Here is a 24,858-nt window from a genome sequence, read left to right on the forward strand (position 1 = left end):
AAACTATAGCTGAAAAGAGGAAGTGGAAGGAACTACTAAAAATTTGGAAGGCTGATAAAGCTTTTTTTAAAAATCTGATTAATGACTGTTGGAAAATTTAGCCTAAACAATATTTAAACAGTGATAAAACAGTATTAAGGAAATGGGAAGGATCTTGTTTAAGAAACCAGGCCATAAACAGTCCAAAGTAACTCTTTAGAGTACAAGTTTACGTAGTGTAGATATAATATCTTCTCTCCGCTAGGTCATATCAGAAATATCAGTAAAATTATACTTAAAAAAGTATTACATGGCTCATAATTAGATACTTAATTTTTCAATGAACTCAAATTGGGATTAAAGAACATGATTTTTATGGCCTCTGGGAAAATTAATGTGTTCAATGAGAAGAAAAAGAAAGTATGTAGGAAAGTTAATGTCAGTTTTCCTCAGGAAAAATAAAGGGGTCAAACTAGATAATTATACTGAAAAAAAACTACCGTGTTGGGAAAAGTGATGCCAAATTAAGTTATGACCTAAGATCATACATTATTCATCACTGTCTCTACACTGTCCCATCAAGCATCAGAACTCATAAAATATAACAAATTCTGTGCCTGAAGAAAGGAAGTGTTGTTTGAAATGACACTGATACACCTCATTCAGCAGCAGCCCAAAAGGGAAAGCAAGAGAGATGGCTTATAAAAATGCACAAAGAGAGGAAACGTATCCTCTTTGGCCTGGAACAGCTGCACTGAACAGAAGACTCCATCTCTGGCTCCCAGGTGGAAAACTCCGGAAAAGAGGAAAGGAAGCTTAGACAAAATGGATCACAGATAAACAACAGCAGGGAAGCTGAAAACCCAGAGAAAGTAGGGAGAGGAAAAATAAGTCTGGAACTTATATTACTGTATATTGGAAAATTTGGGGGGCAATAAAAATGAAAAATAACCTTCATATATCTTGTGCTCTAACGTGTTTATTTTCACTTCAAATTGAAAATATTTTAAATGAAAAAATATTCAGACAATTTCTCCCAAGCAAATGTTACAAATATTCAGCTTTTTTCCCCACCCGTATCTAATAGCCTTCTTTGTAATACTTTGGTGTTTTTAATATAGCAACAAAACACTAAATAAATCATTTCATATGATGTTTTTCAGTGATAAAAGTCATTTATTTGGGCTTCACAAGATAACTAAGTACAGTGATGTCATTGCTTTCTTGGCTCCTGTCCTATGTTCATTTTCTTTTCTCAGTTACATCACTTTTTATTTTTTGCTCATATTGTACAAAAGAACCATAGACTGGCTCTAGCCTCACTTCTGCTGATATCACCACGGTTTTCCAAAGGACTTACATTTCTTCAGAGTTTCTGACTCCCACTCTGCTCCATGGGTTTGATTAGCATGTCAAAGCTATTTGTTACTTCCCTTGAATCATGCCAGGGATCTGTGACTTCAGCATGGATGCAGATGCCTTATCCATTGATGGGGAATTCCAGCCTCTCTCTGCTTTAGTAGAGACAGCTATCGTTGCATTGGCAGGTGACTGATGATTAGATGATCAGCTTCTCCAACTGGGCTGAGTGGTTTCTTTCTAGAATCATGCCTTGTTATGCAAGTGGCTTGTTGAAGTCAAACTTAAAAAAATCTGAGAGGTAAGTCTCCAGATACGCTGCTAAACAGGAACTGTACCTGAATCTATTCTAGTTTGCAGGACCCACCAGAGGTATCTCACTGATGTCACATACCAGTTTGACACAGAAGTCAATGCCTTTTGTGGGATAGTCTTTAAAACCACATCTATTTATGTAGGAAATAAATAGTAGCCTTTAGTGAGGCTAATTTTCAAATAGACATTGACACTATCTGTTTACCTATTATCATTCTTGTCTTTTTATCCGTCTCTGCCTATCCATTGATCTGTCTAATAATATCCATCTATTTTTCTATCTAGACAATGCATACATGTTTATATTAATAGCTTATAAACACTTTCTACATGCTGCAAAATCCCTGAAACATTTCAAATATGTGGCTTTCATCAAAGTAATAAGAAATCAAGTCTCAATATCTAAGTCAGACAAAATTAGAGCTTTTCAAAAATGGAATTTTCTAGTCTGAGAGGAAATTTGGTAGACAGTATGACTGAAATCGCATTTATAAAACAGCATGTGAATGTGACTTGAGAACTGCATTGCCATTCCTATTCATGGATAAAGCTAAATCCTCTCTACACCCCATAAAAGAGGCATTCTGAATAGTTTGGTCATAAAGTATGCAAAGTATATAACAAATTGCCATGTGACTGCCCAGGGGCATATGCAATATAGACCATGCAATTGGATGTCACTTGATATGATGTCTCGTTTTTAACATTCCTTTTGTGCAATATAATGTCTGACTTTTGTAAGCAAAGTTCATCACTTCAGCACCTGCCAGCACATATCAGTTATATGATAAAGAATAAAAATTGAAGAAAACCTCTGGCACAAAACATGTGATATATTGGAAAGGTTATTGGACCAGGAGATTTGGATTCTAGGGTCTACTTGCTGCCAGCTAAGTGTGAGAGCTTGGGCTCATTACCCCAACAGTCTTCTCAACTTTAATACATTCATTTGGGATTGAATTTCATGAATGGTCCGTCCCTTCTAGTTTTAAGATAAACTTAAATGCCTATTCATTGTAAGCACCATCATGCCCTGCCTCCCATTTTGTATAACTGATAATGGCTTTTAAATACTCCAAAGTACACCTAGGGATACACTTCTCAATAACATGCTCTGTTTCTTTCTAGTATCATGTCTTGTTACGGAATAGCCAAAGTTAAAAATTAACATCACTCAAGTGTAAACATAAAGAGAATTAAAAGAATAGCTGTGAAGTAATATTGTCCAGCTCTAGAAGGTTTTTTAATTCAATTAACTTGAAATATTGCTCAGCCTATTCTGTGATGCTTTGGCAAGACATTTCACTTATGGGTTGGCTTTGTCCTAACTGTTCAGGCCAAAAATATTTTTATGTAAATATTTTTCTATTTCATTAATTTTAAGATCAACATAAATGGTACTGAGAAATCAAAACAGAAGACTAGAACCTTTCTTATAAATATATAGTTTAATATATCTCTTTCCACTTGACAGAGAGACATGACTGACTGTGCTCTTGACAAGAGAAGCACAATGAGGCATACTTTTTCAGAAGTGGACAATGAATGTGTCAATTTGTTTTGCTTGAATGTATCTGTTATAAGGACAGCTAGGTGATGCAGTGGATAGAGTACCAGGCCTGGAATCAGTAAGACTTATCTTCCTGAATTCAAATTTGGTCTCAGATGCTAGCTCTGGGACCCTGGGCAAGTCACTCAACCTTGTTTGCCTTACTTTTCCCTTTTGCAAAATGAGCTGCAGAAGGAAATGGCAAGCTGCTCCAGTTATCTTTGCTAGAACAACACCAAATGGGATCACAAAAAGTTGGACATGACTGAAAAACAGCTGAATAACAAAAAACTTTTGGTGCAGGGGGCAGGAAATTTCTATTGGAGGGATGAGTTAACAGGTAGTGATAGAGATGTAGGGGGCGGTGGAGAAGGGCATCAATGAAACCTTTAAAATGCACCGTTCAGAAGGGGACATGTTTACATTCTGACACAATTTTCATTTTTATTCTCTGTATAATGAAATGTCATTGCATTCATAATAGAAAATTTATATATATAGGTCAATCAGTAACCTAAGACTTGTGATTCTGTTCTCTAGCTTTAAAATAATTGACACTTATTAATATAACTTTCTCTCCTCATCTCTGTCTACTGGCTTTCCTGGCTTTCTTTAAGTCTCAACTAATATCCCATCTTCTACAGGAAGTCTTTCTCTGCCCCTCTTAATTCTAGTACCTACCTTTTCTTCATTATTTCCTATTTACCATAAATATAGTTTGTACACAAATCTGTTTGTTTGCTATCTCCCTTAGATTATGAGTTCCTCCAGGGCAAGGACTGTCTTTTTTTGCCTCTTTTTCTGTACCCAAAGTTTGGCAGAGTATCAGGCACACAACAGGCACGCAATAAATGTTTACTGACTAACTGACTTTGAAAATAAGAAATGTAGCACAGAAAGCGACCCTGGAGGTTAAGCAGACCCATACCCTGATTTTACAGACAAGGAAACTGAGGACAGGGAATATGAAGTGATTTGCCCAAGGTCACATAGGTAAAAAGTGGATATAAAGTGGATATAAAAGTGTGATCTTTTCCCCTACTTTCCAGATCTTTGCATTCAGTATCTTAGGCATCTAAATTGGCTGATAAATAGAATTTGAACCCAGGTTCCATGACTACTGGCTCAGTGTTCTTTTCATTATTTCACTTGATCCTCACAACCTTGTGTACTGAGAGACAAATTACCACACAAACAAATGATTGTTCAATCTATCAAGAATTTTGATCATATGTAATTGCAGAATCCACCCCTACATAGGGCATTCTAATGAAGAAAGTATTTATATTAAATAGCATATATGTGTGTGTATACATACATTCAAATATATACAGTGAAACAATGAGACAGAGCAGAAATAGACATAGGAAGGCAGAGACAGTTAAGACAGAGACTGCGAAAAAGACATAAAGAGAAAGGAGAAAGCCTTTTATTTTCTTATTACATTTCTAGGTTTGTAAGGGGCTTCACTGAAAAAGGGTCGAGCAGAAGCCCACCATATGTGTGCTGTGTAAGAAAAGTTTTAAGGCTAACCACGTGTAAGGCCAGTCATTCATTAAGATGCCCTCATCACTTAGAATCAGAAGTAGGGATCCAGAGATTGTATTCCACAAGCAAGACTTCCAAAGTATAACAGCACAAAAACTGGCCCATTATGCATTCTGTTATAGATGCCTTATCGTCAACATGGGACAACAAAGGACTTCTTTTGGGGAAGAATTAGAAAAGTACTTATGAAGAATGGAAGCAAAATAGTTATGTCTTAATCCTAACTAGGGGCAAGCATCCTTGATATACATTGATGAATCAAAGTAAAGCCAGGACCCACATAGATGTTTATTGCTTTCTTTCTGTGCTGAAAAATAGCATTTTCACTGCATAAAAAAGTTAGAAAAGAGGGACTGATCACCCTTACTAACTTTGACAAAGGCTGAGCATTGTAATTGCTCTTTCTCCATGCAGTGGACCAGCTTCTAACCAACCTCCAACAGCTTGTGAGGTCATTATCATCATCAACATCGTACAGATTAGTTTAGAGTTGTATAGTTCATTTGTCCAAGGTCACACAGTAAATACTAGGTGAAGAAATTTAAACTCAGTTCTCCCTGATTCAAAGTCCAGCACTATTTTCCCAAACCATGTTGACTCTAAATTCAAGAACGAAAAAAATTTAAAGGAAATACAAAACTTGTCTTGGTTGTATCTGAAAGTCTTTTTTGTTGTTGTTGGTTGTTAATGCCGGGTGGTTGCTTTTTTCCCCCCATCAATGTTTAAATGTTAGTTCTTCCTGCTGACAGCTCAGTTCATGATTCTGGGTTTCCTGTAATGTACCTTCATGAGAGTATCCATCTACCTAACCACAGTCCATTTCAGCAAAGGAGGAAAGTGTTGTTTGAACAAAAACAAAGCTAAATCCAATCAAAATTAAGCAAAACACTCACCATCCTCCCTCATCCAGAGTCTCTCACATGAAAAGTGCTGGCATTTCAAGCCGTAAAATTTAAAAACCTGGAGAAACAAATGCTAGTTTTCTAATGAAGCCAGACAAATACATACTGTGAAAGTAGTCAGTCTCTCTGTTTATGAAACCAACAATTGTTCACATTCAAGAACTGCTTGCAGCATGTTATTTCTTGCCTTTCAAAATGTAGTAGAAGTAAAAGCAAAGTAATAACCAACTTCCTCACAATGCAGACTATTATTTGAACATAAGCCAGTTTTAGGTTTGAAATCAATAGTAGCAGACTGCTGAGCAGAAAATGGATGTTTTAAATTTCAATTTATTTTTAATATATAAGTAAATGTAGCCAACTCAATGACAAACATGTTTTCTGAAAAGTTTTACAATTTTCTTTCAAAAAAAAGATTTTTTTAAAAAATAGAAGAAACGTTTGAAGCCTGACTGAATACAAGTGGACAATCTAACCCTGCTTGGAATTGACACGAAGTTGAGGAGATATTGTATGCCTGCAATATCCCTACTCTTGGTGGCAACTTCCTATACTGAAAAGGTTTGTAAGCTTAATACCAAAAATCTATTCCATTGTAGATTACTTGTAGGGTAACATCCGAGGTTGTCTAAAATTAATATTAGGCATAGGACTTTAGACCAACAACAAGAAGTTAGGGTCCTTTAAATCTTAGTAATACTGTGGAGACAATTAGGTCAAGAGCTTGTGAAGTTAGCAACATAAATGTTATTTGTGTCTCAGTTGGTTAATGTTTAAAAAAAAAAATTCTTTTGTGGTCCATATTATAAATGCTTTAAAAAGAAGAATCACCTGACCAAAAGTTTGAATTGTTTTATCTGTTATAAAATGTGTTAAAAATGAAAAATAGAATTAAAAATAAATAAAACAAAAAAAAATGTTTGAAACTACACACATATATGTACATATCAAGAAACTGAGTGGAGCATGCCATTGTCTTAGTTAATGTCTATTTTGACCCAACAATTACTTCCCAATATTCTCCCCTCCTCCCCAGCCTCTTCCCTTTAAAGAAAAGTTTAATAAAAACATCTATACTGATTTTAATTGCGAATACATGGAACTTTTTGCAGAGTATGCCATTCTTAGAAGAAAAGAAGGACATGCATTTTAAAGCTTGGTCATCTAAAACCAGGATGACTGTATTTGACCTGAAATCTATTGTTTTTGAATGTTGGCCTTATTTACACTTACATGATTGTAGTCATATATGTTGTCCTTTTGGTTCTATATTCTTCACACTGAACATGTTTATAGGTGGCTTCTCACGTTTCTGAATGCTTCATACTTATCATTCTTAATAGCAGAATAACATTCCATTCCATTTACATACCACAAATTATTTTTACTTTTTTGTATTTAAAAATATTCCATATGTATATTGATATGTTTCCCTTGTTAAAACACAAGATCCTTACAAATAGGGAATGTTTTATTTTTTATTTTTGCCCCCGGCCTCTAGCATAGTGCCTAACGGGATGGGGAAAAAACGGTTGTACACAGCAAGTCTCTTATTTTGTACAGTTTTTGCTTTTCTTTTAAAATATATAATAACTTCAGCATGTCATTTTCAAAGCTGACCTACTTCCCTGAAATTGTGTTGATTAGCTCCAACTTCTTCATTTTACTTATTAGTACATAAGTGATTTGCATGGTGTCTCTCCCATTAGACTCCGAGTTCCTTGAAAGAGGGACTGTCTTTTGCCTTTCTTAGTATATTCCCCATGGTTAGCACAGTGCCTGGCACATAGCACATTACATTAATAAATAAAATAAATCTTTATAGACTGACATTCTGGACTTCTGTTCCTTTCTGTGTCTTTTAAAAATGCTTAAATGAACTTTTCTGTCTCGTCTCTCTCCAATCTTTCCCATCCTTTTACCACCTCTTAGTCAACCTAAATATAAATGTGATTCTAGAAGCACCACACTCTTCCTTTCTCCTCTTCCATCGTGTGAACCCTCAGTCCCAGAAATGTTAATTCACAAATGAAACGGCATTTTCAAAAGCTATCTAGATGCAGAATGAGAGGATCTGTAGTGACCTATAACACTACTTGAACCTCAGTGCTCACTCCTACACACCCCTGCTACAATATGGGGGGGCAGGGTCAGACCAGTTAACCTCAATGGGCCCCTCCCTCTTCAAGTTTATACTATTCCTTTCCACCTTTCATTCCTTTCAAATTTTGGAATGATTCCTATTCTCCTTTCATGAGATTTATCTATAAATATTCTTTGTTCTCTTAATGATGTAGAGATGGAGGAGTATTCAAACTACGTGAAGTGTAGTGTTCTCCAAAGTAGAAGCCATGTATTCAAAAATACTTAAATATCTTTTGACTTAAAATTAATTGAATTGAGAAAAACTTCTTCAAAGTTGAAGCTGTGGCCAAACCTCAATGGGGCAGGGCTGACCCAAAGAGGTAAGTGATTAATCACTGATCACCTTTCAACCTCCTGATGATAGCTGGTCATGTGGCTTATCTCAAACACAATCATATCTATTCTTATTCTTTAATATTTCCCCACTCCACTCCCTCCTTCTATTCTGCAAACTCACATCTTTCTCCCTTCTGAGCCAATACTGGTCCTTTAGGACTGTTACATCCTAACCTCAAATGAAGTACCCACAGCAGCAGCTATGCAGATGTCACTGGGAAAATTCACATCTTCTCCTCCTCCCACTCTAGCATACCTATTCCTCCTCCCCCTCAACTGCCTCGAGAACACGGCTGGTGTCCCTTGGGAAGGTGAAATCTGTTTTCCATGGTAAAAAGTTTCTCATTATAAAGCAGATTCTCTGTAACTTCTACCTATTCTACCAATTCCCAATTCTGCCCTCGTAATTATACATGATGTCTCACACGATAAACATTCTCAACATATACATTCTCAGGATAGGATCTCTGTCCCCATGAGCCTCCATGTTTCTTAAATGAATCCTAAAACTAAGCAAGGAAAATGAGAAGGAAAGCATCATGGTTCTGTTTAGGAAACAGTAATGTCTCATTTATATAATGAATGCCTTAAGGATTATAAAGCACTTTACATATATTATCTCAGTTGATCCTCACAATAGAGTCTCAGAGAGATTAAGTACTTGCTCAGGTTCACATAATCAGTAAGCAGCTGACATAGGATTCAAACTCAGGTCTTAGTAATTCAAAGTCCAGCCTTCTAATCGCTAGACCATACAGCCTCCCACTAGGGCTACAGTAAGAGGGTATTCTTAGGTACTTGCAGTTAAAGATAAACAGGCTGATGTAACAGAAAGAACCTGACTTCCAGGAAGGACACTTGGCTCAGTGCTAGCTATAAGATCCTGGGAGAGTCATTCATATTACCCCTTTGAGTCTATTTGCTCATTTATAGAATGAGGACAACAAAACTCTAACTCACAGGGCTATTATGAACAAAGTGCTTTGCAAACCTTGGTGGTATAGAGTACAAATGTGAGTTATTATTAGTACAGGAAGTCCAGCAGCCTGGGTCTCTGAGAGGCTGGAGTACAACCTCTGCGTGGGGTCACCAAAGTCAGTAGCACTTAGCCAGGTCTTCCTAGCTCTGAGGACAGCTCTTTCTAATTTGGTTTATCAGCTGCTTTTCAACAGCAAAGGGGAATTCAAACACTCTAAGAATAACATTACAAGTAAATCCAAATAAAGTTGAAATGTAAATAAAGGACAAAAAATTGCTGGAAAAAAGGTAGACCAGAAAGAACACTGACAACATCAAGGCAGCAAAACATACAGATTAGAAAGAACAGAAGAACAAGGATGAATTGATAGCTATGACCAAATACTTTTTTTATGGTTTTTGTTTCCTTAACTGTTTATGGTGCTGAAAAAAATAAAATCAGAATCCTAGGAAATTAAGCCCATTAAAAACCCATGGGCTTTTCCTGGCATGAGAATTGAGAAACAATTCTGTAGTTCTTCTGGGGATGGTATAAAATGTGCTAAATCAACACCTCCGACTAGAAATGGACTGTCATCTCTCTCCAAATACACACCTAATTAATAATTCTCCAACTAATTAAAGCACAACATGAAAGTTCTTTTGACAAATGGGTAAAAGGTTTATTTATGCAAAAGAAACAATTCAGCATTCTTAGCCTTAGAGTTTTCTCTCTCAAACCCTGGCCTACACAAAAATGCATTATTCTAATGCTGCTATAAAACCACTGAAGCTTTATTTAGAGCCAATGAGGATTATCATTTTTACAAACGCAAAATAAAGGTGGTGCTACCCCTTCCTGTGCTACCCCTTCTGTGAACTTAAGGTACAAGGCAGAGAAACCTTGAATAAGAAGGAACCTCAGAAATCATCTGGTGTAAACCTTTCACTTTAGACTAAGACATTGGACAAGATAATGACTTTCATAAGATTGTCTAGGCAATAATAATAGCATACATACATACATACGTACAAATATATATATATAATATATGGAGAGAGAGAGAGAAAGAGAGAGAGAGAGACACACACACACACAGAGACATCATCTCATTTTTTCTTCAACAACAACTATTCGGGTTAAGTAGCAGAGCTGAGATTTAGACCCCATTTCTCTGACTCCCCATTCAGTGTGTATGCTAGTATAATCCACAAGTGATTAGCTGAGTCCCATAGTTCCAACTCTAGTCCTCTGTCAGCTTAAAAAAAAAAAAATTAACAGTCAGTTTGAATGGCAATGTGTTAGTACAGGGCTCCTCAGTGGTTAATATAAGCTGAGACCAAGAATTCAAGTAATCAAGGTGGAGCCAGACCAAGAAGGAGAATACTTCCTGCCTCAGAATTCTAGCTGGGCAAGTACTTGTTCCTGTATGAAATATATAGTTTACTAGGATCACTTAAAATTAGTTGGACCCTGAATCATCCTTGGTCTGGAGGACCCCCCAAAACTGGATTGCTTCCTCAGGGCTGTTACAAGACAAATGTCCAAACCTAGTTCTGTCTGTGAACTCCAAACAGGCCAATTAGTTTCATGCATTTTTACTATCCTATAGTGTGCTCCAGATCTCCTAGTTATTCTTTCAATGAGAAATGCATATTGAACATCAATTAAACGTTTGAGCTATTTCATTAATGTCGAACATTAATCTTTTGAACTTTGACATTTCAACAAAGACATCTTTTAGAACAATTGGCAAGAACTGATTAGATAAGATGGTGTTGGAAAGTCAACATGAAAGTTAATGGAAATCAGTAGTTCTCAAATATTCATAACTCAAAGTGGAGAAGTGGGAAAAATTATTTATCCTAGTTAATCTCATTGTGGGTACCCACATTTAAGTCATGGAGAAGGAAAAACAAAAAGAAAATAAATTTCCAAAGGTACTTACAACTGGAAATATATATATTCAATGGATTGATTTCTCTTCTTCCTTGCAAGAAATTTAAAGGAATTTCAAACCACTGAGCATCATGAGACTCATATATGAATTTAATATTTCTTGCTGTTCAGTAATTTTTCAGTCATGTTGGACTCTTCTTGAGCACATTTGGGGTTTTATTGGCGGAGATACTAGAATGGCGTGCCATTTCCTCTCCAGCTCATTTTACAGATAAAGAAACTGAGGCAAACAGGGTTAAGTGACCTGCCCAAGGTCACACAGTTAGTAAGTATGTGCAGCTAGATTTGAATTCAGGAAGTTGAGTCTTCCTAATTTCAGGCCCTGCACTCTATATACTGTGACTCCTAGCTGACCCTTTGATTTTAATATGGAGGTTATAAAATCTATGTCAATTATTAGGTTAGTACCCTTCATTTACTTTTAAATAAATTTATTAATATATTTTGTTTTAACATCACCTTCAATACCCCTTACCATCTCTTGTAAGAAAAAAAAAAATAAAGAGGAGAGAAGCAGTTCAGCAATAACAACCAAGTAAAGTTCCACACTTAAGCCAGCCACTCTGCAAAGAAAGGAGGAAGCTTTTTCTCGTCTCTCCTTCCAGGTTGGAAGCACTCATCACGCTTACACAACATTCAGTTTAGCTTTCATTCTTTCTTTTTACCTTGTTACAGTCATTTTGCAAAGCTATTAGGAGACATCCTAGGCCCAGCAGGCAGGCTCTACCCCAAGCTTGGCATAACAGCCCCTTGCACTCACCCTCCAGATGATCTCCGCCACCACAAAATCCCAGGATTGTTTGTGTTCATGAATCAGACTTGTCACACTGCTGCTGCTACCTCTCATTGTTAGGACCTGAGATCTCCCCACATTGCCTTAGGCCCCCCACTAGATGCAGGGCTCTGGTGCATGATTCCTTGCTTACAAGCCATTTCCCTCACTTTGAAATTAAACTTTTGATTGTGGACTCTCCTGTCTTTAACCTGCTTTGCTTGGCTCTGGCCACCTACAAGTCAGAGGCCAGTTCCATCTGGTTCATGTGTGTGTATGTGTGTGTATTATGTATATACAGGGATAATATGTATATGTACACACATGCATGTGTATATATGTATATATATACATATATATAAATAAATGTTATTTTCCTAATTCTACTTATAGCAGTAAGTTAGTCAAAAAACATGTATTATGGACTTACTTTGCGCCAAGGACTGTGCTAAATGTTGGGCATACAAAGAAAGGCAAAAGCAGTACCTATCCTCAAGGAACACTTACATTCTAGTGGGGGAGCCAACATGTGAACAACTAGGTATATTCGAGATATAGAGTGTAGATGGAAGGTAATCCAGAGCAGAAGGAACTAGCAGCAGCAGCAGCACCCTGTGTGTAGAGAAGGCCTTCTCTATATTCTTCATATTCATTATTTCTTCAAGTGTAGAGATATTCCAACATATTCATGAACCACAATTTGTTTTGCCTTTCCCCAATCAATGGACATCTGTTTCTTAATTTTTTGCTACAACAAAAGGTGCTACTATAAATACATTTTTAGTTCATGGTTTCTCTATCTTTAAGGACCTTATGGTACATACCTAGAAGTAAGATATCTGTGCCAAAGGATAATGGATATTTTAGTCATTTTCTTAGCCTAATTCCAAATTGTCTTAGAGAATGAGCATCCTTCATTTTAATTTTTTTTCTCATTAGAGATGCAGTGAAGTGTGATATACTGCACATCACATTATTAAAAAGGTTTTAAAGGAACTAATCTCATTCATATTATATAGATAGGAACATAAAAAATATTATATTAGGACAATCTGCATTTCCAACAGCTAGTTTAGCATCTGGATGTAAGGAAGAAGCATATGTCAAAGTCCATGATGTACAAATGTCTAGCAATAAATATTTAAAATATTCTTACAATGCTAATTATAAAATCAGAGCTACAATGAAACATTCACTCAAAATAGCCTTTCACATACTAGGATATTTCTATTAATGCAAGTAGTTAAAATATACTTCACAACTGGTTTAAATGGTTTCATGACAGACAAGTTAGGACATTTCTGGATGCAAAAGCAATCTAATGCTTTCAAGTAAGTTCTGAAAGTCTAGAAGAATAGAAAGGTTAAGCAACAGGTTTGTGTAAAGTCACTGTTAACGGGTAACTGAAAATTACTTGTATTAGGCAAAAAAGAAATATTTTTATACTAGAAAAAATACATTAAAAGCATAAAACCTCTACTAGAAATAAGAGGAATACAATTATGACTCTTCAGTATTACTGCTGAGCAATCTTCCAAGTCTTTGCAAAGTGCCTTGATGTAACTGCTTTTTAAACCACATTTTAGGTAGTGGGTGATGGGAGAAGAGGATGTACAAACCAGGGAACTATCCTGCCCAATAACTAAAGGATAAAGTCTAAGCTCCAATAGTTTGGCATTCAAGACCACATTTGGGTCCCCAAACCATACCTCCAACAATGACTCCCACAGCTCCCCCACATAAATTTTCTAGTCCAGACATTGTTCTACTGATCATGCCCCTCCCCTCTTCCTTTTCTGTTAATAAGTTTGCTGTTGGGACCATCCACCCCCCAGCCACCTTTTTCATTTATCTAAATCTTCTTCCTTCAACAGTCTGCCTGCGGTACCACTTGTTAAGTGAAACTTTCCTGTCTACCCCAACTCCCAGGGAACAATCCCTTCTCTAGATTCTTTTTTTTTCCTCCTAGACCTTATATATAAATGGGTATAGGAAACTCCTTTACCTATACAGTTGGGCACTTCCTTTGCAATTTATAGCCTTGGAGAGTCACCTGGAGCACTAAGAGCTTAACTGACATTTCCAGGGTCACATAGCGAATATGTGCCACAGGTAAGACTTAAACCCAGGGTTCTCGGGCCAGCTTTCTATCTACTATCATGTTATGGCTACTCTGAATCCTTAAAGCTTTCATTATCTGAATCATTAACTCAACAATCACCTTGCTGTGTAGTATAAAGGAGAAAGCCAACTGGCTTTGGACCCAGCAGACCTTCATTCCAACCCCACTTCTGACAGGAACTGTCTGAACCTCAGATTCCTCTATGAAATAGGAATGCATGCACAAGTCACTGCAACTGCCCAAGCTGCAGCTTCTTCTTTTGTAAAATACTGCTTTTAAAAGTACCCTGTAAACATTAAGGGGCTATATGACCTGATTCATAATTATTATTTAAAATGTCAGTCATCCTTTTGTCAATATGTTTTTTTTCCAAATATACTGTAAATTCTTTATGGTCAGGGGGCATATCTCATATTTCTCTGTATCCCTAACATGTTGCAGAGTACTTCGAACAAAGAACACACCCAATAAATCTTCACTGCGTGGTATTATAGAAAGAATGGTGCATTTGGAGAGCCCAAAGACCTGAGCTTGAATCCCCCTACTCTGCTACTTATTATCTCTAAGACAAATCATTGACCTGTGACCTTCATAAGGGGGTTGGACTAGATGACCTTAAAGGTTTCTTCCTACTAGTTTTAAGCCTAATCTATGTTACTGTGATTCTTTGGTTAGAGGTAAAACTAGAATTCATATCCATTCGATTTTCCCTTGTCAGTTCTACAGTATGGATGAATGAAATCTAAAACAAGAGATCTTTATCAACTAGTTCTGTGGTGGGACAGTCAAATCTGTCCATATCCACTTCTGTTCATGGAGGCTTTCTCTATGGTGGTTTATGCTACACTGATCTTTCATCTGTGAATTAGTCTCATGACCATCTGTAAGATTAGGGCGGAGTTCTACTACTTCTCTAAAAAAAAAGATCAGAATAGCAACCAGCATTTCCATGGCAAATTGATAGTACTTATTCTTCAATCTGAAAAAATAACCTAGGAGGTAGAAAAATATTATTATGCTAATTTTAGCACATGCTACACATTTTAATTGATTCAACTGTAAGTTCAGTGGTACTTCAAATGAAATAAAAATGTAATTCGAAAAGAAATCAGAATTACTCTTCAAGATTTCTTTTACATAGAACTACATCTACTACCAAAGCTCTCTGGAGGTCTAGATGTTATTTATAGTATCTTCTGTTTATGGAATTTATTTAAAAGTTTTATCATGTGCTTTCTGAGTCACAAAGATTCAACATCAAACCAAATAGGGTAATTACACATTAGTCTCACCAGATAGCCCCTCCAGAATGACTGGATGATGAGGGTTGCTTCTTCTTCTGATAGCAGGAGAGAAAGAGGAATTGGTGGCCTAGGACTAAAAAAATAACAAGTGGTTACATTCCTATTTATCCTTCATTTCCTGAAATACCTTTGACAGCATAATTGTCATTCTTATTAAATGTCCTTATCCATTTCTTAGAAACTAACAATACTATTTTTGAAACAACTGTTATGCTTATGTCACTGTTATGTGTTTAATTCAAAAACCAAAGGTGAAATTTTTGTGATATTTTTAAACCAATATTATATCAAACAGTTGGGGTAGCTAGGTGGTGCAGTGGATAGAGCACCAGTGCAGGAGTCAAGAGGACCTGAGTTCAAATCTCCCCTCAGACACTTGACACTCACTAGCTGTGTGACCTTGGGCAAGTCACTTAATCCCAGTTGCCTCATCCTGGGTCATCTCCAGTCATCCTGATGAATATCTGGTCACTGGATTCAGATGGCTCTGGAGGAGAAGTGAGGCTGGTGACCTGCACAGCCCTCCCTCACTCAAAAAAAACAAAGTCAAGTGCAAGTCATGTCATCATTTCTCTGATGGCGTGGTCTTCTTAGGAAACAAAGGATGAACACATACAGATATCAAACAACTAAAAATATACTTTTCCTTTGGAGAATTCATTAAGTTAAAACTCTACTTCCTTATTTTGTTAGCTGAGCAAGAAAACTGCTATTTACATAATACTATATAGAGAAAATTCAAGAAATCAAATGAAATTGACTTTTCTAGACAGTCTGAAACCAGACTCTGAACTCATTCTAAATTTCTACTGAAGGAAAATTAATTAGGTAGGTAATCTCTTTTCTGACAATTATAATATAGAGCTGTCTATATATAATAGTTTGGATATTTTCTGGATGACATGATTTAAATTCTTACATATTTATAAGTTAAGATCCATTTACACATTTTAATGAGCAAGAAAGCATCTCAAATGCTGTATTAGTTAATAGTGTTAACTCACAGGGGAGTATTTATACTATCCAGTAGCCAGGAAGTATTTTTAAATCAGTTTTCTCTTGAGTTTTGTTGTAAAAGAGTTGCAGAGGCATTCCTCATTGAAATGCTACTCTATATCTGACTTAATAAGGTATTAAATTAAGATCTGTAATGTTAAATTTCATTCAAGAATACAAGGATACATATCCACAAGTATTGAGAGAGAAATAAGTGATCCAAGTTATCAATTTAGCCTTCAGAAGATACAATTAAACATGGGATCTGTTGCAACAGACTCACAAGCAAATCATTTCATTGCATCCCAGTTACAACCCAGCTAAATTGGTCAAAGAGATCGACAATTCCTGGACTGTACACATATTTTGAGCAGGTATTTGTCTCCCACTTAACTCTGAAAATTTTTTAAGAATTAAAGAATATGTAATCTGCATATTCAATCTGGTCCATTCTAAAACCACAGAAATCAAAAATAAGAATGATCTGAGGTTATCTGTTTCATTTTCAGCCAGTGCTGTGCTTGTCTGTGCTTGTCTGTGCGTGTCTCTTACTAGTCCCTGACTTCTAGGACTAGTCAAATTATTTTAAAGTAACTTAAATGACTGGGTTTCTGCTGCTTCTTTTGGAAAAGTTCTCCACATTTAAAATAATCTACTATACTTAATTCTTCCCTCTTCCTTTCCCACTTCCACCTACTCACAAAGAGAGCCAACCATATACAAACAAGAAAGTTCACTCAACAGACCATTATGGGGAGAGGGAGCAGTAAGAGGGTGGAAAAAGCAACTAAAAGAGGTAAAACACAAGCAAGCGATTAAAAGTTTATTTCCTCATTTAAATGTTGCCATCTACCACCACAACTATGCATGTTTTTCTCTTTCTGTGAAGACATGCCAGTTTCTCACACAACTACTGGGAAGGAGACTATATTAGGCTGCACAACTCATAATCCTATACATGGTTTTGGATATATATACATACATACTCCTATACATGCTGGTCTCAACTGGAACATCTGGCTAAAGTTGCCATTGGTTGCCATTTCTAGCTCTTCTGCTGAGCTGCTGATGTCATCTGCTGACATCTAGTGATACTGTTTTTCTTGCTAGTTCTCCTCTGAGCGCCACTGCAATCAGTTGGTTCTCCCCTAATTGCAGTTGTGTATGACTCTTCTTCACAAGGTAGTGTTGACAGCTCTTTTTATTAGTCTAGTTCATAGCCTCGTGGCTATTTCAATTCTTTGGAGTCAAATCCACAGCTATACTCAGCATAGCAAACATCCTTCTACGTCAAAAATCAAATAGGCACAGTGGTAAGACTGTTGGATTTGGAATCAATTAGTACCTATGTGAACTTTGTGTCTAAAACAAAAACAAAGCTCTTTTTTGGAGTACCAAAGCCAGATCTCCCTTTTGTGATTTCCCCTTTTCTGTCATTCTCTTAGACTTGAAAACTGGGAGTCAACCTTGACTTTGTCTTTTCTCTCCAAATCCAGTCAGTCCTCTAGTTTTGAATGCTATGGTGGGAAAATCACTGGATATGGAGTGAAAGTACTTAGGTTCAAATTTCATTTCTCCTAGTCAATTAATCAGCCAATGAGCATTTATTAAATGTCTATTATGTGCTAAGCACAGGGGATACAAACGTAAAAGACAGTTCCTGCTTTCAAAGAGCTCACACAGTCTAATGGGGGAGACAATACAGAGGATAAATTTGCAAATAAATAGTATAATGTTGGATAAATCATTTAAACTCCCTGGGCACCAACTTCCTTACCTATAAAATGAGGGTATCAGAGGAGATCTTCTCCAAGGTGCCTTTCATCTCTAAATCTATGACCCTGTGACATACAGGAGGCAGAATTTGAAGCCAGCATTTCCCTGTCTCCCCTGTCTTACACCTATTACATTCACCAATCTGCTTCTCAAAAACAAACAAAAAAATTCGAAGTGCTATCTACATGAAACCATTCATTATTACCTTTGCTGATATTAACTAGTCTATAAACCAAGAAAAAATTTAAGATTGAACAATTAGTCTGAAATAAAAAGAATGTGTTACTGCTCTTTTTTCCTGAGACTTCCAGTTTTTCCGTTTAAAATGTTTCTTGGTGTCTGATCATTCATAGAAGGCAAAAGTAGTATTACTTTATATTAGAAAGAGAATGGGAACTTTTAATTTTATAGCCATTACTTATATTGGCTGAAGGGCTTTCACTGGTAATAAAACACTGAAGTCTTTTGCATCATAAGATAAAACAAAATGAGATTACTAAAAGACTTTTGGAACCTACCACTATTGACAACTCTGCTTTCATAATTAAATAATGGAGAGCTGTCTAGTTTACGAACTGAGAATAAATATGGGAAGACCAATGTAAATCAGGCAAAATGGAAAGGACTCAATCTTCAGTACAGTAGTCACTAATAATGATCCATCATTTCAGCAGGTCAGCTTGAAGGAGTAGAAGTCATGCCAGTTCCTGTTTCGTCCTTTCGAACATTTGCAAACGGCTTCAGGTCAAACAAAAATAGAGGAGGAACAATGTAATCCATTGACAGTTAAAGACGTGGAGGTATAGAGGGCTGTGCAAACGTCACAATCCAGGCAGAAGGCAGCTATAACTAATGACAACTGACAATTCCAGACCGAAAATACTTGCATGGTCATACAATTTCACAATACTGCTGAGCATGTTTCCACAAAAGCTATTTTAGTGATATCAATACATTTTTAAAAACACTTTTGCATCTTTAAACCATTTCCAAATGTAAATAAAACAGGAATCGACTAGAAAAATCAATAATATAAAAAAGAAGGGCTCTGACTTCTGAATGAAAGTACTAGCAAACTATCTGGTCATGACTAATTTTTAATTTATTTAAATTTATCGTTACTGGTGTGCATAGAGCTGATGTTCAGTAAAAGCTGAATCCAATAGTCTGTTTCTACAGTTTTCAGAGAAGAGTGCCATAGCACACATATTAGAAAAGAATGAGAGGTTATATTAAATATTTTCTATCTAGCTCCAGATCAAGCAAAGAATTCCCATTCAAAATCTTATGTAAAGAAAATAAGGTAGGAAAAAAGCCTCCCAGGATTTCGATTCTGTGCAATTTTGTATACAGTAAAGTAGTTGAGATTGCTCCCTTCCAACTTCCAATCAAACTCAATATGGAAATTAATAACTGGAAAAAATTATCTTCCACAACACCCCAAATCAACAATCAATTAAGTCTTATTCTTGCAAGCTTTTATAAATTTTTTATTTTTACAACTATACTTTGATATTTACAATTAAGATGAATAATTTTTCATCTATCATTTATTATTCATTAATAAAATGCTGCACAGCCATTGCACTCATTCATGACTTGTTTCTCAATATATATAGTACCTCTGAGGTTTTCTATTGTGTTGCATTTTGAGCTATATGAACCAAACATTTGTTGCTGGTATAGTAGAGCCTATCTGAATTTTCTTTTCTAGGGTAACTGATCACTAGGATACTATAACAGATCTTTCAGTTCCATCTTTGCAAAGCATGCATGGTAGTTCCAGCAGTAAGAAGAGAGTAGTTATTAGAGATCTTAGATATGAAGAGGAATCTTCCCTTTTCCTTTCGCTAATCTCCACCCTTGGAGATTGTCAAGCAGTTATTACCCCAGCAGCAAGCTGAATCATCCTCCTAAACAAGAGAACAGAGTGCCATTTACAAAACCTACAATTGGAAATAGTTTGTGTCCTGATAACAGTGTTTAGTAAATGATGCACTGCACACCGTATGATCTCTCCACAGCCTTCAGGTATTGTGGTCTTACAAGACATGCTTTGGGTGTCTTCATTCAAACCGTCTGAATAAAAAGACGTGTAGGTAGAGCCATGAAGGGGGCAGAACCACTGAGGTTTTAATGAACACAGAAAACATCAAATTTAAAGGGTGCTGGCAACACTTGTAGTGCCTTCTGCAGCTTAGTTAGCAAGAATAGTTAGTTCAGATAGAAAGTTACCAGGTAGTGAGCTGGAATGAAGTCCTTCCCTGACACACCTTCCTTCCTCCATTCTCTGCAGCCAGCTGGCATACTAGAGTCTCAGTTCCGCGCTTAGCCCCTTTCTCTCAAACGAGAATACATTCCATGCTGCTTGCCTGGGGGCACTAACTACTACTCATAGCTCAGTACAGAAACATTAGAACATTTCCCTTTCTTGTAACTGGTTAGCATGCATTCCCTTTAACATTTGACTTAGGAAAATACTGGTAGGATATTGTTACTACGGCTTTATCTATTTCAAATAAATATTGCAAGAAATCATAGGGTCTTTTTGAGAAATATTACCATCTTTTGTGATGCAGAGGCTAAGCACAGCTAATGTAGAGACTTAATCACACGCAAAAAGCTTTTAAAATGTGCTCTTGAAAATACTGAAATATACCATGTTCAAAGGTATTTATAAAAACCTGCATAATTTGTGAAGTGTTGTTTCACTGAAAATTTTTTTCTTTGTTTATGAAGATACTACACCACTATTGACCAAATATAGTAGGACAAGCTTAAGGGTTTTTTTAAAAAGCAGTGGAAATAGGTGTTTTAGTTAACCAACTACATTGTATAATTTAGTTATTAGTTATTTTCCCTCCCAAACTCACCCCCTTCCTACTTCTCTGCTTCTCATGACTTGTATTTACAATCCACACCATTCCCTGAATTCCCCCAGTAGAATGTGAGCTACTTGAAGGCATATACTGGTTTTTCCTTTTCTCTTTATAATGCCAGTATCAGATTTATTGTCTGTACTAGACTCTGAGTGGTTTCAATAAATGCTTCTTAGATTATATGAATGTCTGTGTGGTAGTCCACAGTACACTAAATGGAATGAACCAAAAAGTGGAATGAGCAAAATGTAGGATTACATGGAAACTTTTGCAGTTTACCAAAGTAGTTATGGACCACGTGTGCTAGTTCAGCCCTCCAGCACTTTGGGGATGGTGCAGCCCTAGGCTGCTTCTGGGTAACCATGTGTGGCTCATAGCTAATGTATTTAAGAGCTTTGAGGATGAGAAAGCTATTCCTTATTGGTCACTGGGTGGGTCAATGACTCAATGAACCTTTAAAAAGGAAATAATTCCACCCCTCTCTTTTTCCATTGACTTTCTATGGCAAGTAGTGCTTGCCATAGTGCTTGGAAGTGGTGAAGAAAAGGGTCTGCCCTTCTTCCTACCCAAGCAAAAACAGAAAATGGTGGTTACATGACAAGTAAAGCTCATGACCTGTCTATGTGAGTCTGACCTGGGTTGTGAGCTACTTCTGTATTTGTTCTTTCCTGACTATATACGTAACCAAACAGAATCCCAAAGTGATTGAGAGTGGTCTTGGTGGCAATCTTACCAGAGGTTTATAGATCCTGGGTTCCCAGTTGGTTCTGGCTGCACACTGGGAGTAGTCTCTAACAACTCTAGACCCCCTGGCCTGGAAATGTAGAAAATATGGACTTTGGAGGAGTCAGTTAAGAGCTGAGTTGAAATATAAGATGCTATTCAGCAGTTCTGCAAAATTCTTCAAGTTCTGATGCTTATGTCTTGATCCCCCAGGAGAATATAACTAGTATTGTTGCTTGTTTAAGTTTCTTTCATTACACATGTGTGACAGTGTTCTGTATGTAACATTTCTTTTGCATGGAGGAAATAACTTTCCCACACCTAACTTATATAGCGGGTGCCTTTTACTCCCCACTTTGGGGAAACTTTAGATATGAGCCAAAACTAAGAAACTATTTCCTGAAGGTGCTAGGGTAGGCAATATGTAGAGCCAGACCATGTAAGAAGTAGATTTTGACCCTCTGACCCTTCCTTTAGGCGGCTCAACTTTAACTCATCCAAGACTATATGGCTGGATTCAGAGCAGATGTTCACCTTAGTGTAAAGATAGAATGCAGTGTTCCAGGCCCCTTGGGACCAGAAGTGATTACAATGGTTAGATTACCATATTATGGGGAAGGAGCTAAGATGGTAGAGTAGAAGGACCAATCTCTAGCTCTCCCGCCATAACCAATAAAATATCTGTAAGAAATGACTCTAAACAAATTCTAGAGCAGTAGAAGTTACAATATGACAGAGTGAAACAGATTTCCAGCCCAAAACAGCTTGGAAGGCCAACAGGATGCGTCTTTTGCATCAGGCTCAGAGCAGAACACAGCCCATCCTGTGGCACCTGGCAGGGACAGGACTGGAGCAGGTTTCAGGCTAGAGAATCACAGGTAGCAGATTTCTCAACCCACAAAAGCCAAAGACCACTTCAAAGGTCAGTAAGATCACCAGGGTAGGAGTGGAGCCTGGTGCAGCTCCAGCCCTGGCCCCAGGATGGTGGCAGCTACTGAGGCAGCAGCAGCCTCCACTTGTGGAGCCCTCAGTGTAAAGAGCCTGGGGGAAATCAAGTAGCTGATCTGGGTCTCAGTCCTGAATGGCAGTCCTGGGGTGGAGCTAATGATGGCTATGGAGAGAGAATTTCACTTGCAGTTCCAGGGCAGAAAAGAATGTTTGTGGTTGCTCACAGACCAGAGCACAGGCCAGGAAAGGAGTAAACTCCTCTCACTTGATTGTGCCCCCTTGGAGGAACTGAGAACTTACAGGTCCCTAGAGATATCTCAGAGAATAGCTGCACAAAACCTCTGAAGCCTAGGGTAGCATACCCTCCACTTGAGAAAGGACTCAAAAGTCAAGTAACTGGCTGGGAAAATACCCCTGAAAGAGAAAAAAAATAAATTTATAGAAGGTTACTTTCTTGGTGAGCAGGTATTTTCTTCGATCCTTTTGGATGAGGAAAAACAAAGCATACCATCAGAAGAAGACATCAAAGTCAAGGCTTCTACATCAAAAGCCTCCAAAAAAATAAGCAATGCTCTCAGACTATGGAAGAGCTCAAAAAGGATTTTGAAAATCAAGCAAGAGAGGTGGAAGAAAAATTGGGAAGAAAAATGAGAGTGATACAAAAAAAATGTGGAAAGCGAGTCAACAGCTTGCTAAAAGAGGTTCAAAGAAATGCTGAAGAAAATAACACCTTTAAAAATAGACTAACCCAAATGGCAAAAGAGGCCCAAAAACCCAACAAGGAGAAGAATGTTTTAAAAAGCAGAATTGGCCAAACAGAAAAGAAGGTTCAAAAGCTTATTGAAGAAAATTGTTCTTTAAAAATTAGAATGAAGCAGATGGAAGCTAATGACTTTATTAGAAACCAAGAAATTACAAAACAAAACCAAAAGAATGAAAAAATAGAAGATGTGAAATATCTCATTGGAAAAACAACTGGCCTGGAAAATAGATGCAGGAGAGATAATTTAAAAATTATTGGTCAACTTGAAAACCATGTTCAAAAAAAGAACCTAGACATCATCTTCCAAGAAATTATCAAGGAAAACTGCCCTGATATTCTAGAATCAGAGGGTAAAACAGAAATGGAAAGAATTCACCAATTACCTCCTGAAAGGGATCCCAAAAGGAAACTTCTAGGAATATTGTAGCCAAATTCCAGAGTTCCCAGGTCAAGGAGAAAATATTACAAGCAGCCAGAAAGAAACAATGCAAGTATTGTGGAAATACAATCAGGATAACACAGGATTTAGTGGCTTCATCAAAGGTCCAAAGGACATAGGATTAAAACCAAGAATCACCTACCCAGCAAAACTGAGTATAATACTTCAGGGGAAAAAAATGGAATTTCAATGAAATAGAGGACTTCCAAGCATTCTTGTTGAAAAGACTAGAGCTGAACAGAAAATCTGATTTTCAAATACAAGAATCAAGAGAAACATGAAAAGGTAAACAGGAAAGAGAAGCCTTAAGAAACTCATTAAAGTTGAATTGTTTGCATTCCTGTATGGAAGGATCTTATTTGTAACTCATGAGACCTTTTTCAATATTAGAGTTGTTAGAGGGAACACACACACACACACATATGTTTACATATATACATATATGTTTACATATAGATATGTATGGATATGTATGAATATGCATATTATATATGCGTAGGTTGTTTTGTTGTGTTTGTCCTTTGTTGCCAAAAGAGAAATGATGACATGACTTATGCTTAACTTTGTTTTGAGTGAGGGTGGACTGATGTGTAGGTATGTATATATACTTGGGTGTATGTGTGTATGTATGTATATAATACATATATATGTGTGTATACACATATATATGTATACACACACACACATATATATATATACACACATAGACAGAGGGCAAAGGGTGAGCTGAATATGAAGGGAGAATACTTAAAAAAAATTCACTGAGTGGAATGTACTAGGAGTAAAAGAAAGGGAGAGGTAGAATATAGCATATCATCTCACGTAAAAGAGGGAAGAAAGAGCTTTTACAATGGAGGGAAAGGGGGGGGAAGATGAAAGGAAATAAGTGAGCCTTATTCTCATGGGCTTTGGTTTAATGAGGAATAATACACACTCAATTGGACATGGAAATCTATTTTATCTTGCAGGAAGGCAAGGGGGAAGAGGACAGGAGAGGGAAGATAATAGAAGGACAGGAAATTGGGGAAAGAGATAATCAGAAGCAAACACTATTGTGGGAAGATAGGTCAAGGGAGAGAATGGAAT

At 36.9% G+C, this 24,858-nt stretch overlaps 1 protein-coding gene across 1 annotated transcript in view; it reads right to left on the bottom strand.

Moving 5' to 3' along the window:
* The window catches only part of IQCK (IQ motif containing K), a 155,128-nt gene that overhangs the window by 42,204 nt on the left and 88,066 nt on the right, over nucleotides 1-24,858 (bottom strand). Inside the window, exon 7 of the mRNA XM_072597992.1 lies at nucleotides 15,237-15,321. Coding sequence (XP_072454093.1) covers nucleotides 15,237-15,321 — 85 coding nt within the window. The remainder of the gene's footprint in view (nucleotides 1-15,236; nucleotides 15,322-24,858) is intronic.

The sequence above is a fragment of the Notamacropus eugenii genome, chromosome 3, assembly GCF_028372415.1.
Source record: "Notamacropus eugenii isolate mMacEug1 chromosome 3, mMacEug1.pri_v2, whole genome shotgun sequence".
NCBI lineage: Eukaryota > Metazoa > Chordata > Mammalia > Diprotodontia > Macropodidae > Notamacropus > Notamacropus eugenii.